Source organism: Haliotis rubra, unplaced genomic scaffold, assembly GCF_003918875.1.
Source record: "Haliotis rubra isolate DU_JTF1 unplaced genomic scaffold, ASM391887v1 Scf95, whole genome shotgun sequence".
NCBI classification, from domain to species: Eukaryota; Metazoa; Mollusca; class Gastropoda; order Lepetellida; family Haliotidae; genus Haliotis; species Haliotis rubra.
In genome coordinates this window covers 1,854,141-1,875,737 of record NW_025767690.1, presented here as the reverse complement: position 1 = coordinate 1,875,737, position 21,597 = coordinate 1,854,141, and the positions used below count along the sequence as shown (strand labels likewise).

The window sequence follows — 21,597 nt, the reverse complement described above, 5'->3', positions numbered from 1 at the left end:
TTATGTAATTACACAGACAGGCAGGTGTGATACTTGAACACATGACATGTTATGATGTCTGTTGATTGTAAAATGTTATACACAAAAAATGAGCATGTATTTACAAAACCCAACATCTCTATATATACACACACAATGAGCCGCGAGGGCATCTGCAAATGAACCAGCCGTTACACTTGAGTGCACACCCACCCGCTCTGACTGGGTTCGGTATCCCGGCTGCTTCGTTTCTAGGGAGGTAAACCCAAGTACACAATATTGCACTTTTGATTTGCGATTGTACGCTTATAATTTTGTTTATATGTTTTTTCATAACTAGCAATGTATATTATATGTCATGAATAAGTGATAATTGTGTTTTAATTATGTTTGATTTTTTGGTTGCATGTGACCTTTAAATAAATACTTTCATCAATGAAATAATTATCAAGGCTATTGTGTACAAAGAGAAAATAATTCCACCATTCATAGAAGCAGTTGTATGTCCTTGAATCAGGGAGACTATATAAGAGTTGTTGTAGAGTTACAGAGTATCCCTGCTTGAATGTATCACCCATCTCTGTTAAAACAGGGATAATCTACAGCACGTGTAAGTCTGCTATTCTCTATGGTTAAAACCAGACGCGTGTTAACAGTCCTAAATATGCCAAGTCATCAAAAATAAGAATCCTGCTATGATGCTGGAATGTAAAGCTGTCAAAAATGAAAAACAAAAACACACGCAAACACAAGACTTGTGTTTCAGATCGACAGGCGTTTTTATTACGAAGCGCTGTGTTTTCAAAACTCACAGCAACACCATTACAGATCTTTACTGAAAACGGAGTTTATCCAAGGGAAGTAACTGTTATGCATCGTCTCTTTGAGATCTTTGTTGATGTGTGAGATTTGTGACTCTTTTCAACGATGGCTGATAAAATAAGCGGGGTATGATCAATTATATTTAGTTTGCACCTCACACATCTAATAAATGGCTGATTTAGTGTCAACGTTTGGTGTTTATTATCGCTGGATCGATAACTGTACCCTACACATTGACCACAAATGCGACTCGTAGTCCTAAGTAAAGCAAAATTACCACATGCCCTGAGAAAAGGTTTAAGACAAGTTGCATGACATATCTCTTTTCAACGATGTGCCTATGCGTAATAGAATGACGCCTTTGATCAAAGATTCAGAGGAAAAAATTAAACGTTAAAACAAAATTGCGATTTGTATTAGAATGTGCGGTACGTTGTGACCACAGGGGCTTGTGTTGTATTGCTGAAAACAATACGTCCCAGGCTAGGTCCAACACTCGTTCACTGAAAGCCATCTACAATAAGTAAAGGGATGTAACACACACAAACACCCACTTGCATAATAAATAGAAGGCATGCTTGGAAACTGTCTGAATAAAATTTACAGAAAAAATGTTTGTGCATCTCGTCTTCAAATTAGTTTTAGGGGAACCCGACAATGCATGTATACTCTGATTTGTACCCAGTATATTTGTGCATATATACACAAATGCTTGATGTTATATAATCCATACCGACTTTACCAACTGCATGACTCTTACCCAAATATGTGAATCCTTGCACATTGAAGTATTTATAGGATTTTGTACATTACTTGATTCTATTCTTACCTGAATGGAGGAGATGAACATGAATGGCAGTGCCTGAATTATTTTGTACAGTCTCTCTGAGTATCCTCAATATTTATAACACTTTATCAACTGCATGACTTGTACCCCAAAAATATGAAACTGTACGCAATGAAGTATTCATAGGATTTTGTACATTACTTCTTTCTTGTATTACCTCCCAGATAGCATTCGGACGTTGGCCCAACGTTGGCAATGTTGCCCAAACCATTGCCAATGTTGGGCCAACGTCTGAATGCTATCTGGGCTGTTGAGTGAGTTTTAATGGGTAGAAATGAAGATAGACGACAATTATTGCGAATTATTTTGTACTATCTCTCTTTAGAATCCTCAACACAAAGGTCAGTTAGAGTAAATGCTAAAACAACTGGGAACATGAAACTTAATTATGTTTAAATGGTCAAGTGAAAATATGAATAATCTTTGTTTTGGGATTTCATAGCACTATACAGGGCTTGCTATTGATATAGATCATATAGATCAATAGTCAATTCACGTTGTATTATTGATAACAGAATCTTTTTCTCGGTAATTTCTTTGATGATATTTCCAATTATCAATCCTTTTGGCCATCCCTAACACTATGTGAGTGATTTTGTGCTCCTTTTAGCAATATTCCAGCGATATCACAGTGGGGGACACCTGACATGGGCTTCACACTACCCATGTAGGGAATCGAACCTGGCAGGGGCAGATACAGCTTTTTGAGAAAGGGGGGGTGCACACTATTGAGAAAAGGAGGGGTGCACATTTCATTTTCACCCGAGTTTTAATCATCATTTAACAAACTTTCAGCACAAAAAGGGGGGTGTGCACCCCTGCAACCCCCCTCTGGATCCACCTATGCCTGGTCTTCATCATGACAAGCAGATGCTTTATCCACTAGGCTACCCCACTTCACTATATGATGTGATCAGTGTAATGTCACTGCACATTAGAAATTGAGGAATTCATGTAAATATGGCTCAGTGTTTAGTTTATAAAGATGCAGAAATTATTACTTTTCCTTTAGATTTCTATTCCACATCTGGTTAAGATAAGTTATTCGTGAAAAAACTATTGATCATTGTAAAATTCAAAACTGTCAACACAGTCATTGATTTCCTGATTCAATAAGTGTGTACATGCTATTTCAGTGTGATAGTGCAAAAATTGCCATTAACAAGGGTTAGCATAAGCAGCCACACACATAAACACACTTGTATGCATGTCACACTTCTATATAGTATGTTTGGTTGATGCAAGTCATTGTATCCCAGTTATGGAGATTGATGCTCATGACCAGATTGTCTGGTCCAGACTTGATTATTTAGCTGGGTTATTGCTGAGTGCAGCCGACCCGTGAAGATCCGGGTTAGAACTGATCTTCAGTAACCCATGCTTGTCGTAAGAGACAACTAACGGGATCGGGTGGTCAGGCTCCTGACTTGGTTGACTCATGTCATCGTATCTCAACTGCGTAGATCGATGCTCATGCTGTTGATCACTGGATTGTCTGGTCCAGACTCGATTATTTACAGCCGCCATATAGCTGGAATATTGCAGAGTCCGTCGTAAAACTAAATTCACTCACTCACTGAGTGCAGCATTAAACAACAACAACAACATCAACAAAAATAGTATAGCCAAAGTAATCCTTTTGTTTCTTCTCACCTGTCATTGCCTTGAAAATGTTTTATAAGGACTTATGTTTTGTGTGTCAGATTTCATATGGGCCATGTCATTTACAGTGAAAGAACTGCTAATCTTACAGTGAAATTGTTGCAGGGTGGTGAACGGATGTTCCACAAGGGAGGTGATGGCAGGCCCAGAGGCTTCGGGTTTGGAGGATTTGCCCTGGGAAAGAAGGAAGATGGGGGACAGCCCAAGGCTCTCTCTGGGTTTGCTGGAGTGCCCGGAATGGCTGGAAACTCCAGCACCTATATGCCGGGTCGAACACTCGGGTACCACATGAACCTGGGCAAGAAGAGGGTCAAGAGCGAAGAAGAGTAAGTGACCTTGGCATTGTCATTATTATTGATCATATGAACACGCATTTCTTAACTGATTCAATAGTATTATTGATATTTTTATGATTAATATTGGGGCTGTTGCTGGAATATTGCTAAAAGCGGCGTAAAACCAAACTCAGTCAGTCAGTCAAGCCCCCAAGCAAGGTTTGTGGGTTCGAATCTCTGCTGGTGCTGCTGTACCAAGCGATCATAGTGTTAGTGATTGTAATATAGACTTATGACAGTCATAGATCTTGGGTTGTTTTGTAAAACAGCAATCTGGTTATGTTTCACAAAAGTAAATGTTTCAGACCTGTAAAACTTCAGGCTTTCCGCCAAGATTAAACTGAACACTGTTCAAAGCATGGGGAGAAAATTGTCTTCATCATATTGCAACTTCTGGCAAATAAACTCCACAACAATCACTTCTGTCATAGGGCTTTGGGGTAGCCTAGTGGTTAAAACATTCACTCATCACGTCAAAAGACCAGGGTTCGATTCCCCACATGGGTTCAATGTGTGAAGCCGATTTCTGGTGCCTCCTGCCGTTATATTTCAGGAAAATTGCTAAAAGCGGCATAAAACTATACTCACTCACTCACTCACTCACTCACTCACTCACTCACTCACTCACTCACTCACTCACTCACTCACTCACTCACTCACTCACTCACTCACTCACTCACTCACTCACTCACTCACTCACTCACTCACTCACTCACTCACTCACTCACTCACTCACTCACTCACTCACTCACTCACTCCTGTCATATATATTAAAGATATAAGGTGAACTGAACAAAATCCTCTATTTTTGACAAATTTATGACATTGTGTGCTCAGTCTTCAATACGAGGGGCGGTGGGGTAGCCTTGTGGTTAAAGCTTTTGCTTGTCACGCTGAAGACCTGTGTTCGATTCCCACATGAGTTACATTGAGTACAATGTGTGAAGCCCGTTTCTGGTGTCACCAGCTGTGATATTGTTGAAATATTGCTAAAAGTGGTGTAAAACCCAACACACTTTTAGCCAAACGCCTCATACTGCTTGTCATACGAGCTTAAAGGAGAAAAACAAAGCATACCAAGATCTATTCCATGAATATTGATACAACTGTTTTTGCACAAAATGTGTACTCATTAATTTATTTTTGCAAACACTGTGCTGTTAGAGTTAAAATGTGTGGGTGTGATTATGGAAACAGTCAGCTGTATTCTATGTGAACTTTGTTAGCTATCACAGTGACACCATTCTTGTATAACTAACAATAGTTGTCAGGATACTTGCACCTGTTCATTAAATGCATAGAGGTATTTCGGTACATCTGAGTCAGGAATTCAGGGTTACAGAGTGTAATCAACAGTCATTAGGGTCTGGGGCTGAAGATGTATCTCTTAACCTAGTGGGAGGGGGTAGCCCAGTAGTTATAGCGTTTGGTTGTCACGACGAATGCCCAGGTTTGATTCCCCACAAGGGCACAATGTCTGAAGCCTATTTCTGGTGTCCCCTGCCATGATATTGCTGGAATATTGCTGGAATATTGCTGGAATATTGCTAAAAGTGGTATACCCAACTCATTCACTCTTAGCTTAATGCCTCGTACTTCTTGTCATACGAGCTTAAAGGATTTTGGGGACGGTGTGGTAGCCAACTGGTTAAAGCTTCACTCGTCATGCCGAGACCTGGTTTCGATTTCCCACATGGGTACAATGTGTGAAGCCCATTTCTGATGTCCCGCTCTGTGATATTGATGGAATTTTGCTAAAAAGCAGGGTAAAACCATACTCACTCACTCACTTAAAGGATTTGGGATTTGATAATTATTTTAATAACAGGAACTATGTATGCCGGAGTGAATATCATTATCCCCCGCAACACGTTTTGCGGGGAGTATTAAAATGGACTCCGTCCGTCCGTCCATCCGTGCACATTTGTCTTTTCCGGAGCAGAACTCTAAAACCGTTCACTATTTCTTCACCAAACTTGGCACGTAGATAGATCTGGTGGTGTACTGGTGCCTTTTGGTAGTTTTGGAATTCTGAATAAAATATTTTTGGCATTTCCATGGCAACAAGTTTGACTAAAACAGAAATTAGTGGTAGTGCACCTTTCCGGAGCAGAACTCTAAACCATTCAATGTTTCTTCACCAAACTTGACACATACATAGATCTGGTGGTGTACTGGTGCCTTTTGGTAGTTTTGGATTTCTGAATAAAACATTTTTGGCATTTCCATGGCAACAAGTTTGACATAGACTGAAATTGGGGATAGTGCTCCTTTCTGGAGCAGAACTTTAAAAACCTTTCAATACTCTCCTTCCACTTTTCTATATACACACCTAAATATTTGACATAATCATAACTCGTAGACATAATCATGAAGAGTATTTTGCCATTGCGGGGATATTGATGACTTTCTCTTCTTGTTTTCTTTTGGCTTGCATAGTTTAAAACCCTGATTCAGTCAGTTAAATTACCAGGTTTGGGTCGGGTCTTGGCAACCTAATGAACAACCACATGAAACTAGCCAGTGACAGTGTTACATTACCTGCTTGTAAAAGTCTTCAATCAGAAGCCACCATGTACAATAGTTACTGCAGGGATTTACATGGAGTCCTGTATTTGAGGGTCCCTGGGACTCATGCTCTTAATTTTCAGGGGTCCTGGTAAAAAAATTGGGGTCCCAGACAGTTGAATCAGAAGCCACGATGTACAGTGAAACCCCATGGGACCAAAATAAAATGCCGGTTTAGCCAGGGTGCTGGATTAGACTGTGACGATCATTTTCCAACATGGCTGCCATTTACACTCGTCAATCTTTCAATCCAGCATGCCGAGAGGAGTGTATTGGATTAAAGGACCTTGCTTGGACTGCTCATACCCATGCCGGCTTAGAGCGTTTGATTCATCGCGCAATCACTACTTCCTGATTATCTAGCGTGCCAAGAGGATTAATTAGTGTATTGGATTAAGGGACCTTGATTGGACTGCTCATACCCATGCCAGTTTTGGCAGTGTTAATTACAGTTAAAATTGCTTGTTGGGACCGGAAAGTCGTGCTGGAATATGGAATAGATAGGTGCTGGATTAGACAATGTTTTAATGATCATAATGTCGTTGTAAAATGGCGGGACTAAAATTTTATGCTGGTTTTGACAGTGTGCCGGATTAGACTGGTGCTGTAGTTGGTAGGTTTCAATGTACAATAGTTACTGTAATCTTTGAGCTCACTGGGTCTTGAAGAAATTAAGACAGTTTGAAGAGTTTTGCAAAACTTTGTTATAATAGGAGTCATCACCATCATAAGGACTTGTGACTTCAGTGATGTTTGTTCAGATTTAATTCTTGTTACCGCTAAACTAATACCTAAGAACATCCCATAACTAGTCTCTTCAGAAGGATGTTTCATCTGACCACTCAGACTGTCACCTACCTGATCGGTTTAGTGACAGTCGGAATGTGTTATATTATGATGCAAGCCTTGAAGATTAACATGGGGTTTTCCAAATGATAGTTATAGGCTCGATGACTTAATTGTTCAAAATATTTGTCTGTCTCTTGCTTCTGTGGTAAAAAATCTTTTACACAGAAACAATTTTCCATAGCTTATTGGAAGTACTGTCGTTAATCTTTGCTGTCTATCATACCCTCCAGTATTTCTTTCAGGTTTAAAATGTTGAAAATATTTTCCACTGTTCAATATTTAAAGTTTACTTTTCCTTTAGTTACATCAGCCTATACTAGTCCAAATAATGTGACAAATTGTAATTGTATTTTGTAATTATAATTGCAGGTCCCTGCTTCTGTCAGACGTGAAATGTTCAAGGGATGACTGTTCTATGGTGATATGATGGTGTCATGTTGCAGGTATTTTGATGATGACGAGGAGGAGTCTGGCTTGGACTACCAGCCGGCCCCTGGGAGCCCCGGCACCAACCGCAATGACAGCGACAGTGACGACCCCCTGGATGCCTTCATGGCTGGGCTGGAGGTAGGTGTCCATCTGTGACCCTGGGGTTGAATCTCAGTTCACCCTTGTGCTTGTAGGTTTTACCACAGCGGTGAAGGTCTGAGACCTGGGGCACTTCAGGCCAACAAGCTGACATTTCTTGATATTACTGGAATACTGTTCAAAGTGTCGTTAGACGCAACTTAGTCTCTGAATAGTAATAAATAATCCTGTTTAAATTGAAAAGGAGACCCAGTGAGATGGGAGATTCAGAACCAGAGTAAATCTCCTCTTGCTTCATTTATGAAGCTCTAGCATTGCAGAAGGGCTGGGCGGAAGGGAAAATAATGCGGTTCAGGGCTCACCTCTAGCAACAAGCTGCTTCTAACCTCCCATGTTGCACCTGATGCAAATAGCTACAGACATAAAATACAGCACACACACTGACATTCCTTGATATGAAGACAGTTCAAAGTGTTGTTAGCTTAAACACTCACCCACAGCAACAGGACTTCCCATGATGCATCTGATGCAGAGAGCTTCATGGCCCTGTGACTGAGAACCCCCACCAGGCCCAGTGACAGAGGTCCCCTACCAAGATGCCCATCAGTATCCCCCATTAGGCCTGTGACTGAGATCCCCCACCAGACCCTGTGACTGAGATCTCCCAGCAGGCCATGTGACTGAGATATCCACCAGGCCCTGTGACTGAGATCCCCCACCAGACCCTGTGACTGAGATCCCCCACCAGACCCTGTGACTGAGATCTCCCAGCAGGCCATGTGACTGAGATATCCAGCAGGCCATGTGACTGAGATCCCCCACCGGGTCCTGTGACTGAGATCCCCCACCAGGTCCTGTGACTGAGATCCCCCACCAGGTCCTGTGACTTAGATCCCCCACCAGGCCATGTGACCGAGATCCCCCACCACGCCCTGTGACCGAGATCCCCCACCAGGCCATGTGACTGAGATCCCCTACCAGGCCATGCGACTGAGATCCCCCTCCAAGCTGTGTAACCGAGATCCCCACTTGGCCCAAAGACTCGTATCTGTTACCACACCCTTTGATTGAAATCTCCTGCCAGGCCCACATAAATGAATCACCTGTCTGTTTCTATCCGATTGAACAATTGGGCTGATTGTACTTTACTCCATTCTCCTACATGAGGGTGAGATATTGAAGATGATAGTTTCTTTGCATCCACAGAACAGCCTGTCTACAGGTCAACCAGCTGGAGCCAGTGTCAGTACAGGCATGAAAGAAGAAAAGAAGAAAGGAGATAAAAAGTGAGAGAAATTTAGTTTTTGATCCATAAACTGCACTTAAGTTAATGTCTACCTTGCAGAATCAGCAACATCAGACAGTCTACCCTGGTTATAATGCCCAAGGTTACCAGAATGGATTTCCCATCAATGAAATTCCTTGGCTATAATGCCAAACTGGGTATAAAGCCAGTCTAACATTTCTGAGAACAATGTTCCAATTCCTGGTTGTAATGCCAAACTTGGTATAAAGCCAGTCTAACATTTCTCAGAACAAGTATTCCAATCCTCTGGTTGTAATGCCAAACTGGGTATAAAGCCAGTCTAACATTTCTCAGAACAAGTGTTCCAATCCCTGGTTGTAATGCCAAACTTGGTATAAAGCCAGTCTAACATTTCTCAGAACAAGTGTTCTAATCCCCTGGTTGTAATGCCAAACTTGGTATAAAGCCAGTCTAACATTTCTCAGAACAAGTGTTCCAATCCCTGGTTGTAATGCCAAACTTGGTATAAAGCCAGTCTAACATTTCTCAGAACAAGTATTCCAATCCCCTGGTTGTAATGCCAAACTGGGTATAAAGCCAGTCTAACATTTCTCAGAACAAGTGTTCCAATCTCCTGGTTGTAATGCCAAACTTGGTATAAAGCCAGTCTAACATTTCTCAGAACAAGTGTTCCAATCCCTGGTTGTAATGCCAAACTGGGTATAAAGCCAGTCTAACATTTCTCAGAACAAGTGTTCCAATCTCCTGGTTGTAATGCCAAACTTGGTATAAAGCCAGTCTAACATTTCTCAGAACAAGTATTCCAATCCCCTGGTTGTAATGCCAAACTTGGTATAAAGCCAGTCTAACATTTCTCAGAACAAGTGTTTCAATCTCCTGGTTGTAATGCCAAACTTGGTATAAAGCCAGTCTAACATTTCTCAGAACAAGTGTTCCAATCTCCTGGTTGTAATGCCAAACTTGGTATAAAGCCAGTCTAACATTTCTCAGAACAAGTATTCCAATCCCCTGGTTGTAATGCCAAACTTGGTATAAAGCCAGTCTAACATTTCTCAGAACAAGTGTTTCAATCCCCTGGTTGTAATGCCAAACTGGGTATAAAGCCAGTCTAACATTTCTCAGAACAAGTGTTTCAATACCCTGGTTGTAATGCCAAACTTGGTATAAAGCCAGTCTAACATTTCTCAGAACAAGTGTTCCAATCCCCTGGTTGTAATGCCAAACTGGGTATAAAGCCAGTCTAACATTTCTCAGAACAAGTGTTCTAATCCCCTGGTTGTAATGCCAAACTTGGTATAAAGCCAGTCTAACATTTCTCAGAACAAGTGTTCCAATCCCTGGTTGTAATGCCAAACTGGGTATAAAGCCAGTCTAACATTTCTCAGAACAAGTGTTCTAATCCCCTGGTTGTAATGCCAAACTTGGTATAAAGCCAGTCTAACATTTCTCAGAACAAGTGTTCCAATCCCCTGGTTGTAATGCCAAACTGTGTGTAAAGCCAGTCTAACATTTCTCAGAACAAGTGTTCCAATCTCCTGGTTGTAATGCCAAACTGGGTATAAAGCCAGTCTAACATTTCTCAGAACAAGTGTTCCAATCCCTGGTTGTAATGCCAAACTTGGTATAAAGCCAGTCTAACATTTCTCAGAACAAGTGTTCCAATCCCTGGTTGTAATGCCAAACTTGGTATAAAGCCAGTCTAACATTTTCTCAGAACAAGTGTTCCAATCCCCTGGTTGTAATGCCAAACTGGGTATAAAGCCAGTCTAACATTTCTCAGAACAAGTGTTCCAATCCCCTGGTTGTAATGCCAAACTGTGTGTAAAGCCAGTCTAACATTTCTCAGAACAAGTGTTCCAATCCCCTGGTTGTAATGCCAAACTGGGTATAAAGCCAGTCTAACATTTCTCAGAACAAGTGTTCCAATCCCCTGGTTGTAATGCCAAACTGGATGTAAAGCCAGTCTAACATTTCTCAGAACAAGTGTTCCAATCCCTGGTTGTAATGCCAAACTTGGTATAAAGCCAGTCTAACATTCTCAGAACAAGTGTTCCAATCCCTGGTTGTAATGCCAAACTTGGTATAAAGCCAGTCTAACATTCTCAGAACAAGTGTTCCAATCCCTGGTTGTAATGCCAAACTGGGTATAAAGCCAGTCTAACATTTCTCAGAACAAGTGTTCCAATCCCTGGTTGTAATGCCAAACTGGGTATAAAGCCAGTCTAACATTTCTCAGAACAAGTGTTCCAATCCCTGGTTGTAATGCCAAACTGGATGTAAAGCCAGTCTAACATTTCTCAGAACAAGTGTTCCAATCCCCTGGTTGTATTGCCAAACTTGGTATAAAGCCAGTCTAACATTTCTCAGAACAAGTGTTCCAATCCCTGGTTGTAATGCCAAACTTGGTATAAAGCCAGTCTAACATTTCTCAGAACAAGTGTTCCAATCCCTGGTTGTAATGCCAAACTGGATGTAAAGCCAGTCTAACATTTCTCAGAACAAGTGTTCCAATCCCTGGTTGTAATGCCAAACTTGGTATAAAGCCAGTCTAACATTCTCAGAACAAGTGTTCCAATCCCTGGTTGTAATGCCAAACTTGGTATAAAGCCAGTCTAACATTCTCAGAACAAGTGTTCCAATCCCTGGTTGTAATGCCAAACTGGGTATAAAGCCAGTCTAACATTTCTCAGAACAAGTGTTCCAATCCCTGGTTGTAATGCCAAACTGGATGTAAAGCCAGTCTAACATTTCTCAGAACAAGTGTTCCAATCCCTGGTTGTAATGCCAAACTTGGTATAAAGCCAGTCTAACATTCTCAGAACAAGTGTTCCAATCCCTGGTTGTAATGCCAAACTTGGTATAAAGCCAGTCTAACATTTCTCAGAACAAGTGTTCCAATCCCTGGTTGTAATGCCAAACTTGGTATAAAGCCAGTCAGAACATTTCTCAGAACAAGTGTTCCAATCCCCTGGTTGTAATGCCAAACTTGGTATAAAGCCAGTCTAACATTTCTCAGAACAAGTGTTCCAATCCCCTGGTTGTAATGCCAAACTTGGTATAAAGCCAGTCTAACATTTCTCAGAACAAGTGTTCCAATCCCCTGGTTGTAATGCCAAACTGGGTATAAAGCCAGTCGAACATTTCTCAGAACAAGTGTTCCAATCCCCTGGTTGTAATGCCAAACTGGATGTAAAGCCAGTCTAACATTTCTCAGAACAAATGTTCCAATCCCCTGGTTGTAATGCCAAACTTGGTATAAAGCCAGTCTAACATTTCTCAGAACAAGTGTTCCAATCCCTGGTTGTAATGCCAAACTGGGTATAAAGCCAGTCTAACATTTCTCAGAACAAGTGTTCCAATCTCTGGTTGTAATGCCAAACTTGGTATAAAGCCAGTCTAACATTTCTCAGAACAAGTGTTCCAATCCCTGGTTGTAATGCCAAACTTGGTATAAAGCCAGTCTAACATTTCTCAGAACAAGTGTTCCAATCCCTGGTTGTAATGCCAAACTGGGTATAAAGCCAGTCTAACATTTCTCAGAACAAGTGTTCCAATCCCTGGTTGTAATGCCAAACTGTGTGTAAAGCCAGTCTAACATTTCTCAGAACAAGTGTTCCAATCCCTGGTTGTAATGCCAAACTGGGTATAAAGCCAGTCTAACATTTCTCAGAACAAGTGTTCCAATCTCCTGGTTGTAATGCCAAACTTGGTATAAAGCCAGTCTAACATTTCTCAGAACAAGTGTTCCAATCCCTGGTTGTAATGCCAAACTGGGTGTAAAGCCAGTCTAACATTTCTCAGAACAAGTGTTCCAATCCCTGGTTGTAATGCCAAACTGGGTATAAAGCCAGTCTAACATTTCTCAGAACAAGTGTTCCAATCCCCTGGTTGTAATGCCAAACTTGGTATAAAGCCAGTCTAACATTTCTCAGAACAAGTGTTCCAATCCCCTGGTTGTAATGCCAAACTGGGTATAAAGCCAGTCTAACATTTCTCAGAACAAGTGTTCCAATCCCCTGGTTGTAATGCCAAACTTGGTATAAAGCCAGTCTAACATTTCTCAGAACAAGTGTTCCAATCCCCTGGTTGTAATGCCAAACTGGGTATAAAGCCAGTCTAACATTTCTCAGAACAAGTGTTCCAATCCCCTGGTTGTAATGCCAAACTTGGTATAAAGCCAGTCTAACATTTCTCAGAACAAGTGTTCCAATTCCCTGGTTGTAATGCCAAATTCCTTTTGCCAGGGGGCAGTGGGGTAGCCTAGTGGTTAAAGCGTTTGCTCGTCACGCTGAAGACCCGGGTTCTCTTCCCCACATGGGTACAATGTGTGAAGCCCATTTCTTGTGTCCCCCGCCGTGATGTAGCTGGAATATTACTAAAACTTAAAAAGTGGGGTAAAACCATACTCACTCTCTCCTTTTGCCAGGTGATCATACTTGGCGCACCAACTGCTATGATTAAGGCTAAGGTAGTTGTTTAGGGGCGGTGGGGTAGCCTAGTGGTTAAAGCGTTGGCTCGACGATCCGTCAGAAGACCGAGGTTGATTCCCCACATGGGCACAATATGTTAAGCCCATTTCTGGTGTTCCCCGCCGTGATATTGCTGGAATATTGCTAAAAGCGGCGTAAAACCAAACTCAGTCAGTAAGGTAGTTGTTTAATCCTTCTTTAACGTAATTAAGAATGAATCCTTTAGACTTGTTTCAACAGGTGATATTTTACAGATGCTAGGTATGACTCAATTAGATCCAGGAAAGCCACTGCTCCGTATAAATTGATGTTTTTACATATGACTGCCATGGCTCAAACTGATGGAAATCATATATTGTGTGAATAAATTATGGACATATTCCGTAAACAAACAACTGTTTTCATTAATGACTTCATTACACCCCAACGGATTCCACCTTGTCAATATGGTGCTAATTGCTTTGCTATGTTCAGTCAGTGCACAAAAAATAACAATGTTATATTTTTCTCTATTGGTATTGCATATTCATGAACTTGATAAATGTATGTACAGATCTCTCTACACTACACTGATTTTGTATTAAGTGTACATACATAGTCATGTATGATGTAGTGTTGACACACTGGAATGGCTTCCTTAATCACTGTTCGTCACACTGAACAATTGGGTTGATTCCCCACATGGGCACAATGTGTGAAGCAAATTTCTGATGTCCCCCTCTGTGATATTGCTGGAATATTGCTGAAACCGGTGTTAAACTGAACTCACTCACTAATTCACTTCCTGAACAAATGTTGGCATTGTAGCCAGGGTAAACTGTACAGAATAGGTTCTTTGGATTCTCATGCCTCGGGAAAGGTGTGTGGGTCTCCTTACCCAGCGTGGAGCCATGCTGTACAGGTCCTTCTTATACTCAGTTTTGAGCCATGCTGTATAGGTCCTACTTACCGAGTGTGGAGCCATGCTGTATAGGTCTTCCTTATACTCAGTTTTGAGCCATGCTGTATAGGTCCTACTTACCCAGTGTGGAGCCATGCTGTATAGGTCTTCCTTATACTCAGTGTGGAGCCATGCTGTATAGGTCCTACTTACCGAGTGTGGAGCCATGCTGTATAGGTCTTCCTTATACTCAGTTTTAAGCCATGCTGTATAGGGTCAGTGTGGAGCCTACTTATAGGTCCCCAGTGTGGAGCCATGCTGTATAGGTCTTCCTTATACTCAGTTTGGAGCCATGCTGTATAGGTCCTACTTACCCAGTGTGGAGCCATGCTGTATAGGTCTTCCTTATACTCAGTTTTGGAATATTGCTGACCCAGTGTTGGACCATGCTGTATAGGTCTAATTCACTTCCTACTTGGCAGTGTGGAGCCATGCTGTAAGGTCTTGTATAGGTTCTTTGGATTCTCATGCCTCAGTGGGAGCCATGTGTGGGTCTCCTTATACCTTACCCAGCGTGGAGCCATGCTGTATAGGTCCTCCTTATACTCAGTTTTGAGCCATGCTGTATAGGTCCTACTTACCCAGTGTGGAGCCATGCTGTATAGGTCTTCCTTATACTCAGTGTGGAGCCATGCTGTATAGGTCCTTCTTACCGAGTGTGGAGCCATGCTGTATAGGTCTTCCTTATACTCAGTTTTGAGCCATGCTGTATAGGTCCTACTTACCCAGTGTGGAGCCATGCTGTATAGGTCTTCCTTATACTCAGTGTGGAGCCATGCTGTATAGGTCTTACTTACCCAGTGCAGAGCCATGCTGTATAGGTCCTACTTACCCAGTGTGGAGCCATGCTGTATAGGTCTTCCTTATACTCAGTGTGGAGCCATGCTGTATAGGTCCTACTTACCCAGTGCAGAGCCATGCTGTATAGGTCATACTTACCGAGTGCGGAGCCATGCTGTATAGGTCCTCCTTATGCCCAGTGTGGAGCCTTGCTGTATATGTCCTCCTTATACCCAGTGTGGAGCCATGCTGCATATGTCCTCCTTATACCCAGTGTGGAGCCTTGCTGTATACGTCCTCCTTATACCCAGTGTGGAGCCACACTGTATATGTCCTTATACCCAGTGTGGAGCCATGCTGTATAGGTCCTTCTTATACCCAGCTGGGAGCCACACTGTATATGTCCTCTTTACCCAGTATGGAGCCACACTGTATATGTCCTCCTTATACCCAGTGTGGAGCCACACTGTATATGTCCTCCTTATACCCAGTGTGGAGCCACACTATATATGTCCTGACCCAGTGTGGAGCCATGCTGTATAGGTCCTCATAATACCCAGTGTGGAGCTATGCTGTATATGTCCTCCTTATACCCAGTGTGGAGCCACACTGTATATGTCCTCCTTATACCCAGTGTGGAGCCATGCTGTATAGACCCTCCTTATACCCAGTGTGGAGCCATCCTGTCTAGGTCCTCCTTATACCCAGTGTGGAGCCATCCTGTCTAGGTCCTCCTTATACCCAGCGTGGAGCCATCCTGTTTAGGTCCTCCTTATACCCAGTGTGGAGTCATCCTGTCTAGGTCCTCCTTATACCCAGTGTGGAGCCATCCTGTCTAGGTCCTCATTATACCAAGTTTGGAGCCATCCTGTATATGTCCTCCTTATACCCAGCGTGGAGCCATCCTGTTTAGGTCCTCCTTATACCCAGTGTGGAGTCATCCTGTCTAGGTCCTCCTTATACCCAGTGTGGAGCCATCCTGTCTAGGTCCTCATTATACCAAGTTTGGAGCCATCCTGTATATGTCCTCCTTATACCCAGTTTGGAGCCATCCTGTTTAGGTCCTCCTTATACCCAGTGTGGAGCCATCCTGTCTAGGTCCTCATTTTACCAAGTTTGGAGCCATCCTGTCTAGGTCCTCCTTATACCCAGTATGGAGCCACACTGTATATGTCCTCCTTATACCCAGTGTGGAGCCATGCTGTATAGGTCCTTCTTATACCCAGCTGGGAGCCACACTGTATATGTCCTCTTTACCCAGTATGGAGCCACACTGTATATGTCCTCCTTATACCCAGTGTGGAGCCACACTGTATATGTCCTCCTTATACCCAGTGTGGAGCCACACTATATATGTCCTGACCCAGTGTGGAGCCATGCTGTATAGGTCCTCATAATGGAGCCATGCTGTGGAGCTTATACCAGTGTGGAGCTGTATATGTCCTCCTTATACCCAGTGTGGAGCTGTATAGGTCCTGTATATGTCCTCCTTATACCCAGTGTGGAGCCATCCTGTCTAGGTCCTCCTTATACCCAGTGTGGAGCCATCCTGTCTAGGTCCTCCTTATACCCAGTGTGGAGCCATCCTGTCTAGGTCCTCCTTATACCCAGTGTGGAGCCATCCTGTCTAGGTCCTCATTATACCCAGTGTGGAGCCATCCTGTCTAGGTCCTCCTTATACCCAGTGTGGAGTCCATACCTGTGTGGAGGTCCCTCTCATTATACCAAGTTTGGAGCCATCCTGTCTAGGTCCTCCAGTGTGGAGCCATCCTGTGTGGAGCCATCCTGTATAGGTGGAGCCATCCTTATAGGTCCTCCATATGCAGTGTGGAGCCATCCTGTCTAGGTCCTCCTTATACCCAGTGTGGAGCCATCCTGTCTAGGTCCTCCTTATACCCAGTGTGGAGCCATCCTGTCTAGGTCCTCCTTATACCCAGTGTGGAGCCATCCTGTCTAGGTCCTCCTTATACCCAGTGTGGAGCCATCCTGGTCCTCCTTATACCCAGTGTGGAGCCATCCTCCTCTCCTTATACCCAGTGTGGAGCCATCCTGTATACCCTCCTTAGGTCCATCCTGTCTAGGTCCTCCTTATACCCAGTGTGGAGCCATCCTGTATAGACCCTCCTTATACCCAGTGTGGAGCCATCCTGTCTAGGTCCTCCTTATACCCAGTGTGGAGCCATCCTGTATAGACCCTCCTTATACCCAGTGTGGAGCCATCCTGTCCTCCTTATACCCAGTGTGGAGCCAACCTGTCTAGGTCCTCCTTATACCCAGTGTGGAGCCATCCTGTCTAGGTCCTCCTTATACCCAGTGTGGAGCCATCCTGTATAGGTACTCCAGTGTGGAGCCATCCTGTATAGGTCCTCCTTATACCCAGTGTGGAGCCACACTATATATGTCCTCCTTATACTCCTTATACACAGTGTGGTCCTCCTTATACCCAGTGTGGTATATGTCCTCCTTATACCCAGTGTAGAGCCACACTGTATATGTCCTCCTTATACCAAGTGTGGAACCATCCTGTCTAGGTCCTCCTTATACCCAGTGTGGTGCCATCCTGTCTAGGTCCTCCTTATACCCAGTGTGGAGCCATCCTGTCTAGGCCCTCCTTATACCCAGTGTGGAGCCATCCTGTCTAGGCCCTCCTTATACCCAGTGTGGAGCCCGATTGTATATGTCCTCCTTATACCCAGTGTGGAGCCACACTGTATATGTCCTCCTTATACCCATTCTCTTCCCACAGAGGTTACTTGTCATTTCTTCCTACGAACCTCTGTTCTAATACGGTCGTATTTCCCAGTTCTCGTAAAATCCCCTAGCGTTAAAAAATCGCAACACGAATTATCTCCCTTCTTTCTGTCCAATCAGAACGCGTGTTACATCAACTTGACTAATACAAGCAAATGTTGGGTCAAAATTATCCCTCCTCTGCCAGGAACTTGTGTTGATGTGACACACAAGACATTTAATGGCTAGCTTGTCTGTTGTCAACGAGGGAGATGAAGATGCCATTGATCCGCCATTTACATGACTGAGTTCTGTCTATAAGAAACGTTTGCGCATCGCGCAGGGAAAGAGGTTCTAGTTTTCCCGAAGCATACGGAAATAACCGAGGCCTTGCGAATGATCACTTTTGAAACAACGTCGCTGATTGCACAACTAAATCTGATTGCAACCAATCACGAATCCTGAACACTCGCACCATGAAAGGGCCGTATTAGAACAGAGGTTCGTAGGAAGATATGACAAGTAACTCTCTGTGGGAAGAGAATGCCTTATACCCAGCGTGGAGCCAAACTGTATATGTCCTCCTGATACCAAGTGTGGAGCCACATTGTATATGTCCTCCTTATTATCAGTGTGGAGCCACACTGTATATGTCCTCCTTAAACCCAGTGTAGAGCCACACTGTATATGTCCTCCTTATACCCAGTGTGGAGCCAAACTGTATATGTCCTCCTGATACCAAGTGTGGAGCCACATTGTATATGTCCTCCTTATTATCAGTGTGGAGCCACACTGTATATGTCCTCCTTATACCCAGTGTGGAGCCACACTGTATATGTCCTCCTTATACCCAGTGTGGAGTCAAACTGTATATGTCCTCCTGATACCAAGTGTGGAGCCACATTGTATATGTCCTCCTTATTATCAGTGTGGAGCCACACTGTATATGTCCTCCTTAAACCCAGTGTAGAGCCACACTGTATATGTCCTCCTTATACCCAGTGTGGAGCCAAACTGTATATGTCCTCCTGATACCAAGTGTGGAGCCACATTGTATATGTCCTCCTTATTATCAGTGTGGAGCCACACTGTATATGTCCTCCTTATACCCAGTGTGGAGCCACACTGTATATGTCCTCCTTAAACCCAGTGTGGAGCCACACTGTATATGTCCTCCTTATACCCAGTGTGGAGCCAAACTGTATATGTCCTCCTGATACCAAGTGTGGAGACACACTGTATATGTCCTCCTTATACCCAGTGTGGAGCCAAACTGTATATGTCCTCCTGATACCAAGTGTGGAGACACACTGTATATGTCCTCCTTATACCAAGTGTGGAGCCAAACTGTATAGGTCTTCTTTACCCAGTGTGGAGCCATCCTGTATAGGTCCTTCTTAGGCCCAGTGCGGAACCAGACAAATATCTATAAATGAGAAACCCAGTGAGCAGCTCCTTTCAGTCCTAGGTAGATCCTAGACATGGTGTATGTTGAATGTGTGTGGTCCTGTTTGTTAGGGGTGTGCGGGACGACATTGACCAGGAGGATGAGATGGAATCTTACTTCCGCTACATGGAGGAAAACCCCATGGCAGGTGTCGTAGTTGATGAAGACGATGGCATTGAGTATGATGAAGATGGTAACGTCATCCTCCCAGAGCGAAATAAGGTAAGTGACAGTGGAGGAAAACTAAAATTAACCATGATTGTAGAAACAACATTTTGTTCTGATGTGAAACAATCTAAGTAGTCAGCCATATTTTAGGTACCACCAGTATGTGTAAGGATGCTAGCCAACACATTTCTTAAAAGAGTTAAAATAAGAGATTCTAACTTATGTTCATTCTGTAATGAAGAAACAGAGTCTATTTGTCACTTGTTATTGGAATGTGAATTTGTGCAAACCTTTTGGTCAAAATTTTTACCTTATTTAACAGAAGGTTGTGACCACATCCATGATCTCAATCTCACTATGGAACTGATAATTTTTGGTTGTAAGAAAAATGTTTTTACTGACTCTGTTTTTTGACTTGTTCATATTATTGGGAAAATATTACTTGTACAAATGCAAGCTCAATTCTGTTTTACCAAATATTGCTCAGTTCAGAAGTGTGTTGAGACTGAGATATTGTATTGAAAAATGTATTTTCTTTAACAAAAGCTGTAACGACGAGTTTTATTTGAAATGGCTCTTATATCATGGCTTATTCAAAGACGATTGAATTAATTATGGTATTAATATGTTTAATAATTAAAAATAATCTTGTACTTGTGTGAATGGTGAGTGAATGGATTGTCTTGTTTCGTAACAATTTCCACCTGTATCCCATTACATTACTGTACATCTTCAGACTGAGCTGTCCCTGGCTGCTTGGTTTTGACTGTAAAGGGATTCAGAAATAATATTTAAATTACAAAAAAACAAAAACAAAACAAACTTATGTGTACAGGGATTTTACAAAGCTTACAAACAAAACACCCTCAGGGGGCAAATTGTGAAAAGTCACTATTTTATTCATATAATCTGGATGTTTTTATTCCAATTTGGAAATTCTAGTGAAATTTGCTATAGCTTCAGAGGTGAATATTGGCTTGTGAGCAGATCTGGATAAACATCTGCAATGGATGAAACCAAAGATTTGGTTCTCAAATTGATTTTTGAGAAAAACAGATATCATCCTCATGTTTGGGGTTGTGATTGTCCTAGTGTTTAAAGTATACGCTCATCACGCTGAATACCAGGGTTTGATTTCCAACATGGTACAATGTGTGATGCCCATTTCTGGTGTGCCTCGATATATTGCTGGAATATTGCTAAAAGCGGCGTAAAACTCACTGGCACTCATCCTCATGTTATTTGACACAAGATGGGTAGACAGTCTTATTTATCACAAGGGCCAGAGGTCACATGAATGCTACTATACAATTATAGACTGGCGAATTTGGTCAATAACTGTTTTTATGGACCTGCGAAAAGCAATATTGACCTCGGACTTCGGTTTCGTCCTCGGTCAAAATTGCTTTTCGTGGGTCCATAAAAACAGGTATTGACTGAATTCGCCAGTCTATAATTGTTTTATTATGTAATTACCGAAAAAAGAGCTTCTAAATTCCAAAACATGTCCATTTAGTCAAGAAAAGTAATTTTATTTTCACTACAAAACCAATAACGTTATGTCAACAATACTGTGACATGTAAACAATAGAATGACGTCATAGCTTGACGTCATGGTAACTCAAGTCAATATGACTTTTGGTCGGACCTGGGTTGGAGTCAATATGCTTTTCTGTCAATGGTCACGTGACCGCCTCTAGACCAATCAGGTAGCCGGAAAAATATGCTTGCATAATAAAACAGAATATACAATTATGGAATGTACAAATATGGAATCATGTGCTGTTCAACCTCCCAACAAAGTGCTGCTCTCTGCGATTTGTTGATGTTGTTAACTGTCTAGGATTGTAACAACATTATCAATAACATTATCTCAAACACAGATGATCGACCCCCTGCCACCAATAGACCACTCGGAGATAGAGTACAACAGTTTCATCAAGAATTTCTACGTGCCACATGATGATATCAAGAGTCTGACAAAGCAGGAACTAGACGACCTTCGCTTCAAACTTGGAATCAAGGTCAGATTACGTGGGGTTCATTTAATCATTTGTTTGTTCGGATTTAGCTGGTGGCACAGTGGTTTCAACTCCATCAAATTGTTAGATGACTTGTGTCCTGACAGGATCTACAGAAGGGTTTTTAAATTTCAGACCCTCTTTGATGAAACAAGTTGTGTTGCAGCATTATGACCCTTAGTAGT

At 42.4% G+C, this 21,597-nt stretch overlaps 1 protein-coding gene across 1 annotated transcript in view; it reads left to right on the top strand.

Moving 5' to 3' along the window:
* Positions 1-846: 846 nt before the first annotated feature.
* Positions 847-21,597, top strand: part of LOC124264873 (ATP-dependent RNA helicase DDX42-like) — a 57,044-nt gene continuing 36,293 nt past the window's right edge. Inside the window, 6 exon segments of the mRNA XM_046699649.1 lie at positions 847-927; positions 3,416-3,636; positions 7,506-7,629; positions 8,797-8,876; positions 19,295-19,445; positions 21,275-21,415. Coding sequence (XP_046555605.1) covers positions 907-927; positions 3,416-3,636; positions 7,506-7,629; positions 8,797-8,876; positions 19,295-19,445; positions 21,275-21,415 — 738 coding nt within the window. The 5' untranslated portion in view covers positions 847-906.